The 13,596-nt window shown below is 34.0% G+C and overlaps 8 protein-coding genes and 5 pseudogenes across 13 annotated transcripts, besides 1 other annotated feature; 4 read left to right on the top strand and 9 right to left on the bottom strand.

Moving 5' to 3' along the window:
* Positions 1 to 13,596: part of a mobile genetic element that runs on past both edges of the window.
* TVAGG3_0510000 (organellar and viral DNA polymerase type B) lies at positions 69 to 278 on the bottom strand (the record flags this gene model as incomplete). Its single annotated transcript, XM_051236893.1, has 1 exon — positions 69 to 278. A coding segment is annotated over one exon (210 nt), but the record flags the coding sequence as incomplete, so codon positions are not given.
* TVAGG3_0509990 lies at positions 279 to 3,840 on the bottom strand (annotated as a pseudogene). The gene has a single exon. A coding segment is annotated over exon 1 (3,562 nt).
* Positions 4,848 to 5,520, bottom strand: TVAGG3_0509980 (KilA, N-terminal/APSES-type HTH, DNA-binding family; the record flags this gene model as incomplete). The annotated part of the gene is made up of 1 exon (XM_051236892.1): positions 4,848 to 5,520. A coding segment is annotated over one exon (673 nt), but the record flags the coding sequence as incomplete, so codon positions are not given.
* TVAGG3_0509970 (organellar and viral DNA polymerase type B) lies at positions 5,672 to 6,229 on the bottom strand (the record flags this gene model as incomplete). Its single annotated transcript, XM_051236891.1, has 1 exon — positions 5,672 to 6,229. One exon carries the CDS (start codon positions 6,227 to 6,229, stop codon positions 5,672 to 5,674), a length of 558 nt encoding a protein of 185 aa, XP_051094715.1.
* TVAGG3_0509960 lies at positions 6,884 to 7,502 on the bottom strand (annotated as a pseudogene). Its single transcript has one exon. A coding segment is annotated over exon 1 (619 nt).
* Positions 7,696 to 8,003, bottom strand: TVAGG3_0509950 (annotated as a pseudogene). Its single transcript has one exon. A coding segment is annotated over exon 1 (308 nt).
* On the bottom strand, positions 8,668 to 8,779 carry TVAGG3_0509940 (uncharacterized protein; the record flags this gene model as incomplete). Its single annotated transcript, XM_051236890.1, has 1 exon — positions 8,668 to 8,779. A coding segment is annotated over one exon (112 nt), but the record flags the coding sequence as incomplete, so codon positions are not given.
* TVAGG3_0509930 (phage tail repeat-like family) lies at positions 8,839 to 9,330 on the bottom strand (the record flags this gene model as incomplete). The annotated part of the gene is made up of 1 exon (XM_051236889.1): positions 8,839 to 9,330. One exon carries the CDS (start codon positions 9,328 to 9,330, stop codon positions 8,839 to 8,841), a length of 492 nt encoding a protein of 163 aa, XP_051094713.1.
* Positions 11,081 to 11,376, bottom strand: TVAGG3_0509920 (organellar and viral DNA polymerase type B; the record flags this gene model as incomplete). The annotated part of the gene is made up of 1 exon (XM_051236888.1): positions 11,081 to 11,376. A coding segment is annotated over one exon (296 nt), but the record flags the coding sequence as incomplete, so codon positions are not given.
* On the top strand, positions 11,503 to 11,871 carry TVAGG3_0509910 (uncharacterized protein; the record flags this gene model as incomplete). Its single annotated transcript, XM_051236887.1, has 1 exon — positions 11,503 to 11,871. One exon carries the CDS (start codon positions 11,503 to 11,505, stop codon positions 11,869 to 11,871), a length of 369 nt encoding a protein of 122 aa, XP_051094711.1.
* Positions 11,880 to 12,272, top strand: TVAGG3_0509900 (organellar and viral DNA polymerase type B; the record flags this gene model as incomplete). Its single annotated transcript, XM_051236886.1, has 1 exon — positions 11,880 to 12,272. One exon carries the CDS (start codon positions 11,880 to 11,882, stop codon positions 12,270 to 12,272), a length of 393 nt encoding a protein of 130 aa, XP_051094710.1.
* Positions 12,532 to 12,871, top strand: TVAGG3_0509890 (annotated as a pseudogene). Its single transcript has one exon. A coding segment is annotated over exon 1 (340 nt).
* TVAGG3_0509880 lies at positions 12,912 to 13,360 on the top strand (annotated as a pseudogene). Its single transcript has one exon. A coding segment is annotated over exon 1 (449 nt).

Genomic DNA, 13,596 nt, shown 5'->3' with positions numbered 1-13,596 from the left:
CTTCGCCCTTGCCGCTAGCGGCTTATTTTTATCACGAATGACCTCATTGCTGACAAAAATAAATGACCTCAGAACTTCAACTTACGAATAAAGCTTGTTTTAGTCGTTATTGAGAAGTTAAACTTTTCAGCAAAGCAAGGACTAGAAGACTTACATAAGTCAAATCCAATCTCTTGACCATCATGAAGTGCTTTGTAAAGTTTCATTAAACTGAACTCAGAGTCTTTGTCATATGTTCCAACAGGTATGTGAATGTTCTTATCTTCATTGTAATAGCATTATATAGCTTCAGGAAACATTTCATTTGCTGTTAAAGCAAGAACGTCTTGTTTTACACCTTTACAACGTGCATGGAATGCAACTTCATTTAAATCGTTAGTGAGTAAGTCTATGTAGGTCTTCTTTCCACAAAATATTGACTTGTATGCTAAACTTTGTTTTCCAGGTGTTATTTCTGCGAAGTCAGAATGAAATTGACCAAGGTTCTTTCCTATAAGTTCGCGACCGTATCTCTTCTTAAACTCTGCTGCAGCTTTGGTATGTCTTCATTGAAAATATGCATGCTATCACAGTCCTGGTAAAAATATTTGAAGTCCCATATCTTCAGCAGTACAGAATACTTCACACATTATTCTCTTCGACATAGACAGAATGTTAACACCAAGTGGACAGAAGTTAAAGTGTCTGCAAATGCTTTTCGTTAGCTTGAAAATAGTTTTATCTGAACCATCCAAACCTTCGAACTTCACTATATGGTTGTAGTTTCTGATGGCATATCTTATAGCATCTTTGTCATTTACTATGGTTATTTTTGACTCAATAGGAGATAGAATAGTTTTGCCATAAATACTGTTCAGAATGAGCTTTATATTTTCTTGCAAAGGATTTCCTTCTTTCTTATACTTTAACCTTAACTCAAACAACTTCTTTACTTCATCTCTTATTCTAATATCTCTGTTTCCATCGTAATAGTATCCTTGCAACACTTCACATTTGACACCTTGATATTTTATGAGGTCTTGTAATGTTATATGGTCAACATACATTAAACAGCAAGTGTTTGAACTTCTGGGAACGTTAAGTTCTGGATTTAGTTCAGGGTCACAAACTATTAAAGGAAAGTGTCTATGTATTCCAATCTCTGTTATCTTAATGAGAACAAAGAAGCCAGACATAAACTTTTCACCAATGGGTTCCTTTTGGTCGTCATCGAATAAATGTCTCATGAGATACTCTGTGCTTAACATTTCTTTCTTCATAACCTTTGGAATACCTTCTAAAGTATAAAGTCTTGCTATAGCTGATGGATATAATGAAACAGCGTCGAACAGCAATGAGTTTCTTTTCGCTCTTTTGTTTAATGTTATCTGACAGCATACATCTTCCACCTTGAATACAGCGTGAAATAAATTCTCTTGGTTTATTTGAGAGGTCATATAAATTTCCATTCGGGAAGTACACTCTGTTCTCAAATAATTTGTTAGCAATTGAACAAATACTAACGTAGTCATAAACGTTTAAATCAAATTCTTTCAATATGTCATTGCGGAACTTAACAAAACCTTCTCTTAAAATTCTCACATCTTGTTTGCAATAAAATGTGCTATACTTTTCTAAGTCGAAGTGGTTCTCATCTATTCTGCAACTTTGATGGAATCTATGTTTTTCATGAATGTATCTGCATCCCGGATAAACTTACATGCTTCAGAAATGACACTAGTTCTGTTGTCATTTGCTAACAAAGTACTGCTGTAGTAGTTATATGGAAATACTTCTTTCGGTCCTGTTTGTAAGTTAAACATAGCAGGAAATAGTTTAAGTTTCTTATTTATAACACTGTAAGAGTCTTTTATAATAATTGCCCTTCCTTTATATAAACCAGTTATTTGCATTGTTCGTGAACCTTTAATGATGGGAGTTCCTTTCACTTCTGTCATGTGTCTTAAGATGAAGTTTATATCATAACTGAGGTTATGGAAATATATTAAACTCTTGTCAGGAAGTCGCTCCAAAAATTCTGTTGCACAGTTCTGACCCCAAATGCTTTCACTCACTGAACCATCTTCACTGTCGTAACATATGTTAAAAGCTTTATGAAAGCCATCGGTACTGCACTCAAAGTCAGCAAAGAAAACGTGCTCAGGAATGAACTTGCACTTATTTTTATTTACTTCTTTTGACTCGGCTTTCTTCTTCAGTTGTACACAATACTTTGGAGCATATGACAAGTCTTTAAATGGTGCAAGGTTCTGTTTATATAAGTCAGTCGTATATGTGAAAAGTTCTCCATAAGAAATAGGTTCGAAATATTTGCACTCCCACAATGTTTTCATAACATCCCATAACGGTGTTGTTCTATCATAACGAACTACATATTTACTCTCTCATTGTATAAATCTTCATCTGTTTCTCAATGTTCATTCCACCACAAGCTTTGAGAATTTCTTTGTAATTTCTGACGAAATATGTTGTCATTGGTAATCTTTCATTTAGCATGTAGTGGTCTTCAACAAGAAGTAAGTCAATAGTTCTAACAGTTTCACATTCTTTTGGTATGTATCTCTTTATTTCATTATGTCTTGAGTCATTGAAATAACCAATGGTAACATTAAATGCTATACCTGTTGCGTCAGAAATTTCTTGTACTTTACTTTGAGGAAAGTCTCTAACACGAATGACTTCTCTCATGTGGTCAATAGTCTCCATCTACTCCAGCCTGAATGCAAGCATAAACGAAACAATTGTCTTCTGTCATAAGTGTGCAGTTCTTTTGTTCAATTCATTGAAGATTTGGTAGCGTTCAAGATTTATAGGTAATGTGCAAAGATACTTCCAGAACTGACCGCTTCTCTTCTTATAAAACTTCTTTTCACCATTATCTTTCCAAAAGCTTTCTATAAGTGCTGGGTTTCCTGTTTGCTTAAGAGCTTCCAAAATGGCTTTCTGGTCATTTGTCAGTGTGCTTTCATCTCTATATGGTCTCTTTTTTGGTTTGCCTTTCTTTACATCTGACATCGTTAAGCCTTCATATTCTGTTAAATCATACATCTTTATTTCAGTAAGATTCTTTATGTTTGTCAAGAAGAAGTCATAGTGCATTTCAACAATACCTGCAGCATTTGCTTCTATCTCTGATATAAAGTTCTCCTTCAAGAGCTGATGTAGTAATGTTCCAATATTATTGAGGTTTAACGTAGAACATTCATACTTTCCACCAAGTTTATAACATACCATCCATCTCTGTTGTGAGTTTATTTTAATTTTCTCTAAGAGTCTCATGAAAACCTTACCGAAATGTTTGTGTAAGTAGTCTCTGTTTGGTTCATCTAAAGCTTCGATGTTAAAGTCAATGAGTCTATTGCCTGACTTCACATTTCTCTTCCTATTCTCTTCATCTTTCTTTAACCATCTCTCACCTTCTTTTGGTTTGTCGTCAATGGAACGAATGACATCGTTAGCTTTGCGAACTTGTTCTATAGCGCTCTTAAACATCTCTCTTCTCTGTTGTTTCAGTGTGTCGTCTCTTCTTCTTGTTTCACCAACGTTTGCATTTGTTATGTCAAACATTTCTCTTCTTACTTCATGAGGTACTGAACGTCTATGATATAAGTCAATAGCAACGTCATTTAAAGGAAATGCTCTTGCATGGACTTCGTCCTCGCCGCGTTGCGGCTTTATGAACTCATGAATTCTATCATAACTTATTGCACCATTATAGTCATTGAGGATGTCAGCGAGTGCTTTTTTGTTTGTTGCGTAATGCTTTGCTACTTCTATGTTAGCTTCTGTAAGAAGTTGTTTTATTTCCGAGTGTTCTAACTTAGACAACTTCCGATACATCTTTAGTAGGAAATAAAAAAAATATTTTTTGAAAAAATTAGATTAGATTTTTTTAAGTTATTTTTCAAAATAATTTAATATTTTTATTTTAATGAAACACATGCAAGATTGCAAGTTCTTTTCATACAATGCTCTCGCTACTGCCATCAAGAATGAGTTCAATAATGCTTCAAATGTTAATGTTATCTTTAACAAGAAGTTTGTGAAAGAATCTAAGTTTGGTCAGTATGTCAGACCATTAGCTATCGTCATTGACCGCAAACGTTATACTTCACAAGAGTTAGCAGTAGTTTTGAAACAAAAGAGTTTCTTCGTGAATGTCAAAGATACTCATTATACTGTTATAAAGAACTCTAATATTGACTTCTTCAGTATTGCTTTAAATCTTTCCGAACAGAAAGAATATAAGAAGGGTGAAACAAATGTGAAATATTATCCTTCATCTCTGAAGACAATAACGAACAAAGATGTTATACAGAAATTCTTACCAAAGGTTGAAGAAGCTTCTATTGACATTGACGAAGGAAGTGAAATGGTTGAAGAAATAGACCCTGAAGCTATTTAAGCAAAAATATATTTTTGGTTAGTCTTCATATCGATATTTTACAACAATTCCCCAATGTATAAACTTTTCATACGCTTTTTCATAAGCTTTATATACCTTCAGAAATTTTGCATAATCTTTAGAAGCATTTAGATATTGTTTAAATGCTTTGTATGTCTTCAGAAATTTTGCATAATCTTTTACATGTTGTTCGTTCTCTTCTTCTGTCATGAGTTCCGAATATTCTAAATTCATGTTCTTTCATATGAGATAAAATTTTAAAAAAAATAAAATTAGCTTAGATTTTTTTATTCTTCCTCTTTGAAGTTATCGAAATATTCTGTTATTTTTTCCTTCAGTAATGTTAAGTCTTCTTTGAATGTAAGTATTGTGCAACCTTTGATGTCATAGTGTGTTTGAGGAAGAGTATTTTTGACAATTTCCTTTATTTGCTCATTCGGTGTCATTGAAATCGGTAAGTTTTCACGATAGAACCAGTTTCTGTCAGATTTATATATTTTAGCTAAGTCATAAAAGCTCTTGTTGTTTCTTCTGACTAAATGCAACATAACCATATCTTTATCTTCTTCTTTCTCCAACTCTTCAGTATATATCATATACTTATAACTCTTTTCCTTTCCTTTTGGTACTGAACGCGGTATTCTTTTCTGTATGCTTTTGTCTTTGGATTCAATGACTTCATCTTTTGCTTGAAGTTTCTTTTCCATCTCTCCACGTTCTGCTTTATATAGTTCATCTAACATCATGAAAATATAACAAGCATAACGAGGTGAAGCCCATATTGCTACAGCGTTTACTAAAAGTCTATGAACATAATAACCTTTCAAACCAGGAGCCAAATTCTTGCGATTTTCGTACGGAATCTCTTCCCTCGGTTTTCCGAGGGAAGCAATCATATGAGGAAATTCTTCTAAAAGTTCTTTTGTCTGTTGGTTTTCAAACCAATGATATGCTTGCTTTGTAGAACGAAGAGCGTTCATTATACTTTGCATTTGGTACATATCGTCTTTGACTGAACGAATGAGATGTAACTGTTTGTTATACTGTATGTACTCGTATTCTTCATTGATGGCTTCATGAACGATAGCAATTGTTGTGTTCTCTGATGTTGACATTACTGTCTTTACATACAAAATAAAAAAATAAATAAAAATAAAATTAGCGTTATTTTTCTAACTAATGAAATTCATTATTTTTGTGCTGAATTCAATAAAAATAATGTTGAGGTGAAGAGGTGAGATTTCACCTGTTTTTTCACCTCTTTTTTCACAAGCGTTTTACATGAATTGTACGATGTATATTTGAAATCCTAAACAATTTCGTAGCTTCTATTTCTTCGCTGAGGATATCAAAAGTTTTAACAATGCCGAAGGTTTCTTTATACTTCTTCTTGACGTCAGATAGAAGGAAATCGTCAGCAGTTGGATAGTTTTTGTTCAGAAATGCTAACATGTCCATTTTATTTTCTGCTGGTTTTTCTGCTTCTTTCTTTAAGTCTGCATAGTCGTTTCTCATTCGTTCTATCTCTTTGACGGAGTAGTTATATTTCCTCATTGCTGCTTTACATTTTGAACATTGCGGATTCATTTTTGCGTTATACATTGAAATAAAACCAGCTAGAACAACTAAGGCGTCAATGGTTTTCTTTAACTCAAAAGCTGCTGGTTTTATCTGTTCATTCCATACTTTACCTCTTCTATCTTTATCTCTTATCTGCCATACACATTTTGCAACTAATGAAACAAAGTTATCGTATGTCTTAAATTCTTCGGATTTGTAAAGGTCAGAAATATTTTTATAAACCATGTCGCAATCTTTGTCCATAACTTTATGGTTGCAATGAAAACCAAGGAATTCATAATTTACTTTACGTATGAATTTCTTAATTTCTACTGAGTCAGTTGCTTTGACTTCAATTTTCGTCGAATTCAGGAATAGTTAGTTTTTGCTGCTGAATTTCAGGTAGTTTAGGCAAATGGTCGATGAGGTCCTCCATTTCATAAAGATACTGTTCATTTGTTTCATCTTTCGCACTACAGTCTAAATTACTTGTTAAAGGTTCTTGCTTTATCTTCTGGATTTCTGTTTCAAAGTATATGAAGAAGGAATAAAGCTTTTTCATCTCTACCAACATTGACGTAGGATTCATGACTAACGAGTTTGGTGCTGTAGTTGTGGACAGAGTCCCGCCGTTCGCAGCTTGAATTGTTGTTGTGCCGATTGTTGAAATCATATCTTTTATACAAAATAAAAAAATATAAAAATAAAACTAACTTTATTTTTTCTATCTTAAGGAAATTCATGAAAATTCATGAGACCCAAAGGGTCTGAGCCGCTAAGCGGCGAGGGTGAAAAAACAGGTGAGAAAACGGGTGAGATCTCACCTCTTCACCTCAATTATATTTTTGGTGAATTCAATAAAATAATGGTTCATTTACTCACAATATTTTTTGTACAAAACGACCCCAAACTTTTAACTTCTTTTCTGCAGTTTCTAATGCTATCTTAGCGAGTTCATATTCTCTAAATTCTCTCTTTAAATCTTCTTGTTCCCATTGGTCTAGTTCGTATGGAGAATCTCTATAACCATAACATATCTCACGTTCATTTCTAATTGTTTTCGCACATTTTTCTAAACTTCTTCTTCAAACAAATGTTTAGCATTCTCTGCCGTATCTTCGAGTTCTTCTTCATCTAATTTCTCATGAACTTTCTTGTCTATGGAGTCCATAATATCTTTGACATAAAATGCATACTTTACAGAGCACCATTCAGCAACAAATGAACGAGTCAGGATGTATGTAAATACCTTTGAATTCATTTATAACACCCTTAGTAAGCTCATAAAATGCTTGTTTTGAGGTGAGCCACTTTTGGCTCGACCGTATTCTTTCACCAAAACTCAAGAATTTCCTGCATTTTAGCACTATTGAAGAAATCTGTTTAAATGGTTTAACCTTCCCGCTTCTCTTGCCATCTTTGTTGCATTAATGTAACCATCCTTGTCTCTACGTAAGACTTCAATACCATTATAAGTGCCTTTTGTGAATGTTTCGCCATTAGATTTGTTCGTGAATGTTTTTGCTTCGACTGACATTTCTGTTCTTACATACCAAATAAAAAATAAATAAAAAATAAAACTAACTTTATTTTTCTATCTTAAGGAAATTCATGAATTTTCATGAGACCCAAAGGGTCTGAGCCGCTAAGCGGCGAGGGTGAAAAAACAGGTGAGATCTCACCTCTTCACCTAAAAATTATTTTGTCTGATTTACATCTAATGAAAAAGTTTAGAAGAATTTTCTTATTCTTTCTGGCTTATTTTTGTCTTTCCAGTACTCCCGCTCTAATGGTCCCAGATGTGTTGACTTTGACTCTCTCAAGTTCTTAGATGGTATAACATCTTCAACGCCTCCTTCATATCTTACTTTATAAGTGTCATCGTTTATGTTGTAGCCAAGTATTTCAATAACCACTCCTCGCTTTGCTTCGTCAATGGTTTCAGCAAGTTTGCCATTACTACTTTCGACTAATTTGTGACGAGGGTAAAACGCAATAGGTCGTCAGCAGCTTTTATAAGATATCCATTACCTTGCATAGAGTCTACGATATAATAGTTTCTACTTAACCTTAAACGTTTCTTTGTCAACGGTTTGTCGTCAAGAACTACACGAACTTTTGTACCAGGAATGAGGGTAAATTGTGTTGAATTTCTGATATTTTGTGTTTGGCTTCGTTTCTTTTGTATATACTTTTCTTCTTGTTGTTGTGTCATTGAATTGGTGTATGCCCTGTTGTAGAATGTGTTGAGGAATTATATACTTCGAGAAAATGTTTCATTGTTTCTTCGGTAAAGTCTCGCTCTTGGTTTAAATCTCTGAGCGTTCTTATGAAGCGGTTTATGATGCCCGAGTATGTTATGGTTTATGGTCTTCAGTAGTGTAGTGAGTTATGTTATGCTTAATGAGAAAATCTGTGATTTCATTGCTGAGGTATGCACTGTCTTGGTCTGATGTTAAAGTACTTGGGCTATGTTCTGCTACAAACTTTTGTAAAACTCTTAACACTTCACGAGTTCCTTTATTTTTCATTGGATATGCATATGCTTTGCGAGTGTTAACATTAATGAAGATGAGGAATGGTTTATGTCCTCCTTTTCTGCTTTGAATGAGAGTGTCAAATTGGTATGCGTCAGAGTGTTGGAGTAAATTGGTAAAAGTAGTCGTAAGGGTTTATTTTTGTTTGATGTACAACATTTTTGTCAAAGAACCTTTTCACTTCAGCTCTGTTAGTAAATCCCCAACTCTTTGCAGCTTCATTGAACTTCTTAAATGACCTCCACGGTGATGATTCGAATACTTCTTTCAAGCTCATTTATGTAAAGTTAAATTTAGTAAATTTCATGCTGTTCGCTCTTTTGGAGCTCAGGACTTTCAGTCCGTTCTAACCCATGCATAAACTGTCATATAAGGCGGCATATAATCTGCACCCGAACCTGTTGGATTTGTTGTGAAAGTGTGTGAATGATTTCCTGTGGTTCCACAGAAAATACCTGCGCTTGAATCTACTGGGTCACTTGAAATATCATATCTATTCATTCCCTGTCTATCCGAACCTGCTGCAAGATTTGTATAACCTCTTTTTGTTATTGAATGTGAATGATTACCTGTTGTGTTTGTAGTTCCTGTATGAGTGTGCGGTGGAAGGTTTACTTCTTTAATTTTCTTCGAACCTCCTGTTTGCTTTGAATATCTAGCACAGTATAAGAATTTATCTACAATCTGCTTCCACGTACCAAAACCTAAAACTGTTTCTGGATTTGTTGAGTTCATTGACGTATAAATAGAGCCTATAGGATATAATGTTTGAAGTATTTCAGTCTTCAATGTTTGAAGCTCTGTTTTGTCAGCTTTCTTATCTAACATTGTTGGTAGTTCATATGCTTCAAAGTTTCTGGCATGATCTTCGATATTCCTGCAACTGTTATCTAAATTGTTAAGAGTATCTTTTACGCTTGTACTTGGATTCTCTAAAGGTGCACTTGAACCAAGGGTATAGTTCAATATTATGTCGTCTGCTCTAACAGTAGTGAAGGATTTATGTGTATGTTCTTTGTCAGCTTTACTATTTAATGTAGCTTGAAGTTCATTTATATCGGAGATATTGTGTTTATGAGATTTTCAAAACTTTGTTCGTTGCGTCAAGTTCATCTTTGTCAGCTTTACTTTTAATAGCATCTTCAAAAGTTATTTTTGCCTTAACTCTCAATGTAAATCTTGGTTCAACTAATACACCGTTAACAAAGAAGTATAAGCATAAATTCATTGTTATAACCAAATGCTTCTGGTGCTTTACCTGTGTCATACTGTACAGTACAGTGTATGTCATAACCTTTAGCACGAATGAATTTATATCTTCTTTCATTAACATCTTCAGTGCTTATTTGTTCATCCTGTGTTAATATCCATGGTAGTCCGTTATAATCTGTTCGTCTGAACTTATATAATGAACATGGTTTTTATCTGCTTTTTCGGCTAATTTCTCTTCTATCTCATTTATTTCAAGTTCATGCCTACCACCACCTCCCGAAGAAGTATTTTTCTTCAGCTCTTGAAGAACGTCCACTTCGCCATCTTTGGTGTCAATAATGAGACTTTGAGTTAAAACCTTTCCTGTCTTAATGGATGTTTGTAAAAACTTCTTCTTCACCGTGTTCGGGTCATGGTCGTCATCATATCTTGTGAAATCAGAGATGTTGTCATACATTAAGCATATCTGTCTCAAAAGTTCTGCTATTTGAAACTGGAACGAAAGATATACAGAACTTTCATCATCTCCTAAAGTCAAGTCTGCTTTCTTAAGTATTTCTTGAATGTATGCAATGAGGACAGAGTATCTTGGAAAATATTCGAACAATATTTCATTTGCCGTTGGTTTTGGTGGTTCTTCTGGAGTTTCTGTTGTTTCAGTTCCTTCTGTAGGTTCTGTTGGAGTTTCTGCATCTCTTGACTTCAATGCTCTTGCTCTCAAAGACCTAAATGTTAGAGCACCAGGTTTTACAAAGGACTTTATAAATGCTTTAATAGTTCCTGGTAAGTTATTGTTAGCATTAAGTAAGTTCCTTATGCTTCCATCATGTACGTCCATAGCACTATGTAAAAAAATCTATACTTTTCTTGTAGTCAGCAATAGACTGACTGTGATTTTTTAAAGATTTGTCAATACCTTTAAGCCAATCTTCATGCATGTCTGATACTGAGCCAAGAATATCATTTGCTTCCTTTAGTGTATTTTGTGATTCTCGTAAAGTATCCAATCCCGTACGTGCATTGTTTGCTATACGTCTTACAGTATTTGACTCCTTGTTTCTTGCATCCAACCAGATAAAGTTTTAATAGTATCAGAACCATTTGAAATGAAGTTCAAAGCATTTTTAACGTCATCTAAAACTTCTTCACCAAGTACCGCCCATATCTTTCCGATTTGGTATTGAAGAACTCCATATGAAGCAGCTGTTAAACCAGTATTATAAGGTTCCATATCCATGATTTAGCAGTTTTTCCATCCTTTCCATCTTCACCATCCAAACCGTTTTCGCCTTGAGGTCCTTGTATTCCTTGTATTCCTTGTGGTCCTTGAGGTCCAGTGTCACCCTTCTCTCCTTTCAGTTCATCTTTATGTTCGTTATAATATTCTAATGTCATAAGGTGTACATCATTACTGCTACCAGCAACGCCGAGAATTTGTTTCTCATTCATGACTAAATTCTTTAGGCATTTAATGTTGTCGTCAAATCGAAAGCTGTTTAACAATTCAATGAGAACATTTAATACTTTCACTAATGAGGCATCTACTGTAGAATTTATATATTGCACCGTTCCATCATTTATGATAGGAACTTTACTTGTTGTAATGAATGGGTCATAAGTGTTAAAAGTATCGAAATCAATGACTTTTTTTAGTCTTTCCATCGTCAATGACTAAATCATTGCCTTCAATGGTTAAAGTTGAGTTTTCGTTTACTAGTTCATGTGCTCTTCTTGCTTCATTTGTTTCATACGCATATGCAGCAATAGTCATATTTTAATGAGAATAAAATGTTGTTCTATTTGCAAAGTACAGACCCAAACGAATACGGGACAGTAAAGCTACAAACAAACTTAGGTCTTCAGAATGAAGCGCTTGCTTTCAGAGTTGTTGACTTCAATACTATCGCAACTTTTGTCATAACAGATGAAACAGATTTCATAGAGATTGAAATAGATGGAAAGAAGCACGAAATAAGATTTCACAATAATGTAGAATATAAGATGGAAACATTAGCTGGAGTGTTAAATGCTCTCATAAATACTACAATAAACAAGGATAACGAAGAAAACTTAATGAATGTTAAACTTATTGCAGGAGTTTTGAAGTTCAGTTATGCGAAGGAGTTTAAGATAACAACGTATGGAACCAACAAATAAGACCCGCTATGTTTGAGATGAAGAGAGCAATTGACGCTTTAGTTGTTTTAGCTGGTAATGTTTCAATGTATAACGCAAAAACGATGCCGCAATGTTCAAAATGTAAAGCAGCAATGAGGAAATATAACTACTCAGTCAAAGAGATAGAAAGAATGCGAAACGACTATGCAGACTTAAAGAAAGAAGCAGAAAAGCCAGCAGAAGATAAAATGGATATGTTGACATTTCTTAATAAAAACTATCCAACAGCAGAAGATTTCCTTCTGTCTGACGTCAAAAAGAAATATAAAGAGACTTTCGGCATGATTAAAACATTCAATGTACTAAAAGAAGAAATAGAATCTACGAAATTGTTTAGGATTTCAAATATACATCGTACAATTCATGTAAAATGCTTGTGAAAAAAGAGGTGAAAAAAGAGGTGAAAAAACAGGTGAAAAAAGAGGTGAAATCTCACCTCTTCACCTAAATTTATTTTTGTTCAAAGCTTCCACGAGAGAAAAGATTCCTCATTCGCTAAGGATTCCAAAAATCAAAAAATCATTGATTTCGGCTGAGAAAAAACGGCAAAACCCTTCTTCCACGGGAATAAAGAAATAAAGAAGAAATAAAGTTAGTTTTATTTTTATTTATTTTTTTATTTTGTATGTAAAGACAGTAATGTCAACATCAGAGAACACAACAACAGTTATAGTCCATGAAGCCATCAATGAAGAATACGAGTACATACAGTATAACAAACAGTTACATCTCATTCGTTCAGTCAAAGACGATATGTACCAAATGCAAAGTATAATGAATGCTCTTCGTTCTACAAAGCAAGCATATCATTGGTTTGAAAACCAACAGACAAAAGAACTTTTAGAAGAATTTCCTCATATGATTGCTTCCCTCGGAAAAACCGAGGGAAGAGATTCCGTATGAAAATCGCAAGAATTTGGCTCCTGGTTTGAAAGGTTATTATGTTCATAGACTTTTAGTAAACGCTGTAGCAATGTGGACTTCACCTCGTTATGCTTGTTATATTTTCATGATGTTAGATGAACTATATAAAGCAGAACGTGGAGAGATGGAAAAGAAACTTCAAGCAAAAGATGAAGTCATTGAATCCAAAGACAAAAGCATACAGAAAAGAATACCGCGTTCAGTACCAAAAAAAGGAAAAGAGTTATAAGTATATGATATATACTGAAGAGTTGGAGAAAGAAGAAGATAAAGATATGGTTATGTTGCATTTAGTCAGAAGAAACAACAAGAGCTTTTATGACTTAGCTAAGATATATAAATCTGACAGAAACTGGTTCTATCGTGAAAACTTACCGATTTCAATGACACCGAATGAGAACAAATAAAGGAAATTGTCAAAAATACTCTTCCTCAAACACACTATGACATCAAAGGTTGTACAATACTTACATTCAAAGAAGACTTAACATTACTGAAGGAAAAAATAACAGAATATTTCGACAACTTCAAAGAGGAAGAATGAAAAAAAATCTCGTCGGGTGCCACGTTAGGACCATAGTGGAGAAAACCACGATAAAAAACAAAACCCTTCGTCATTATTTTGTTTTTACCATTTAATTGTTTCCATAAATGCTCCGTGTCGAACATAATCGACGAAGGGAGAATTGTCTGATCGTCATTATTTTGTTTTTACCATTTAATTGTTTCCATAAATGCTCCGTGTCGAACATAATCGACGAAGGGAGAATTGTCTGATCG

This window comes from Trichomonas vaginalis, chromosome II, assembly GCF_026262505.1.
Source record: "Trichomonas vaginalis G3 chromosome II, whole genome shotgun sequence".
NCBI lineage: Eukaryota > Parabasalia > Trichomonadida > Trichomonadidae > Trichomonas > Trichomonas vaginalis.
Note: the sequence above shows the minus strand (reverse complement) of the source record. Positions and strands in the feature narration are given on the sequence as shown.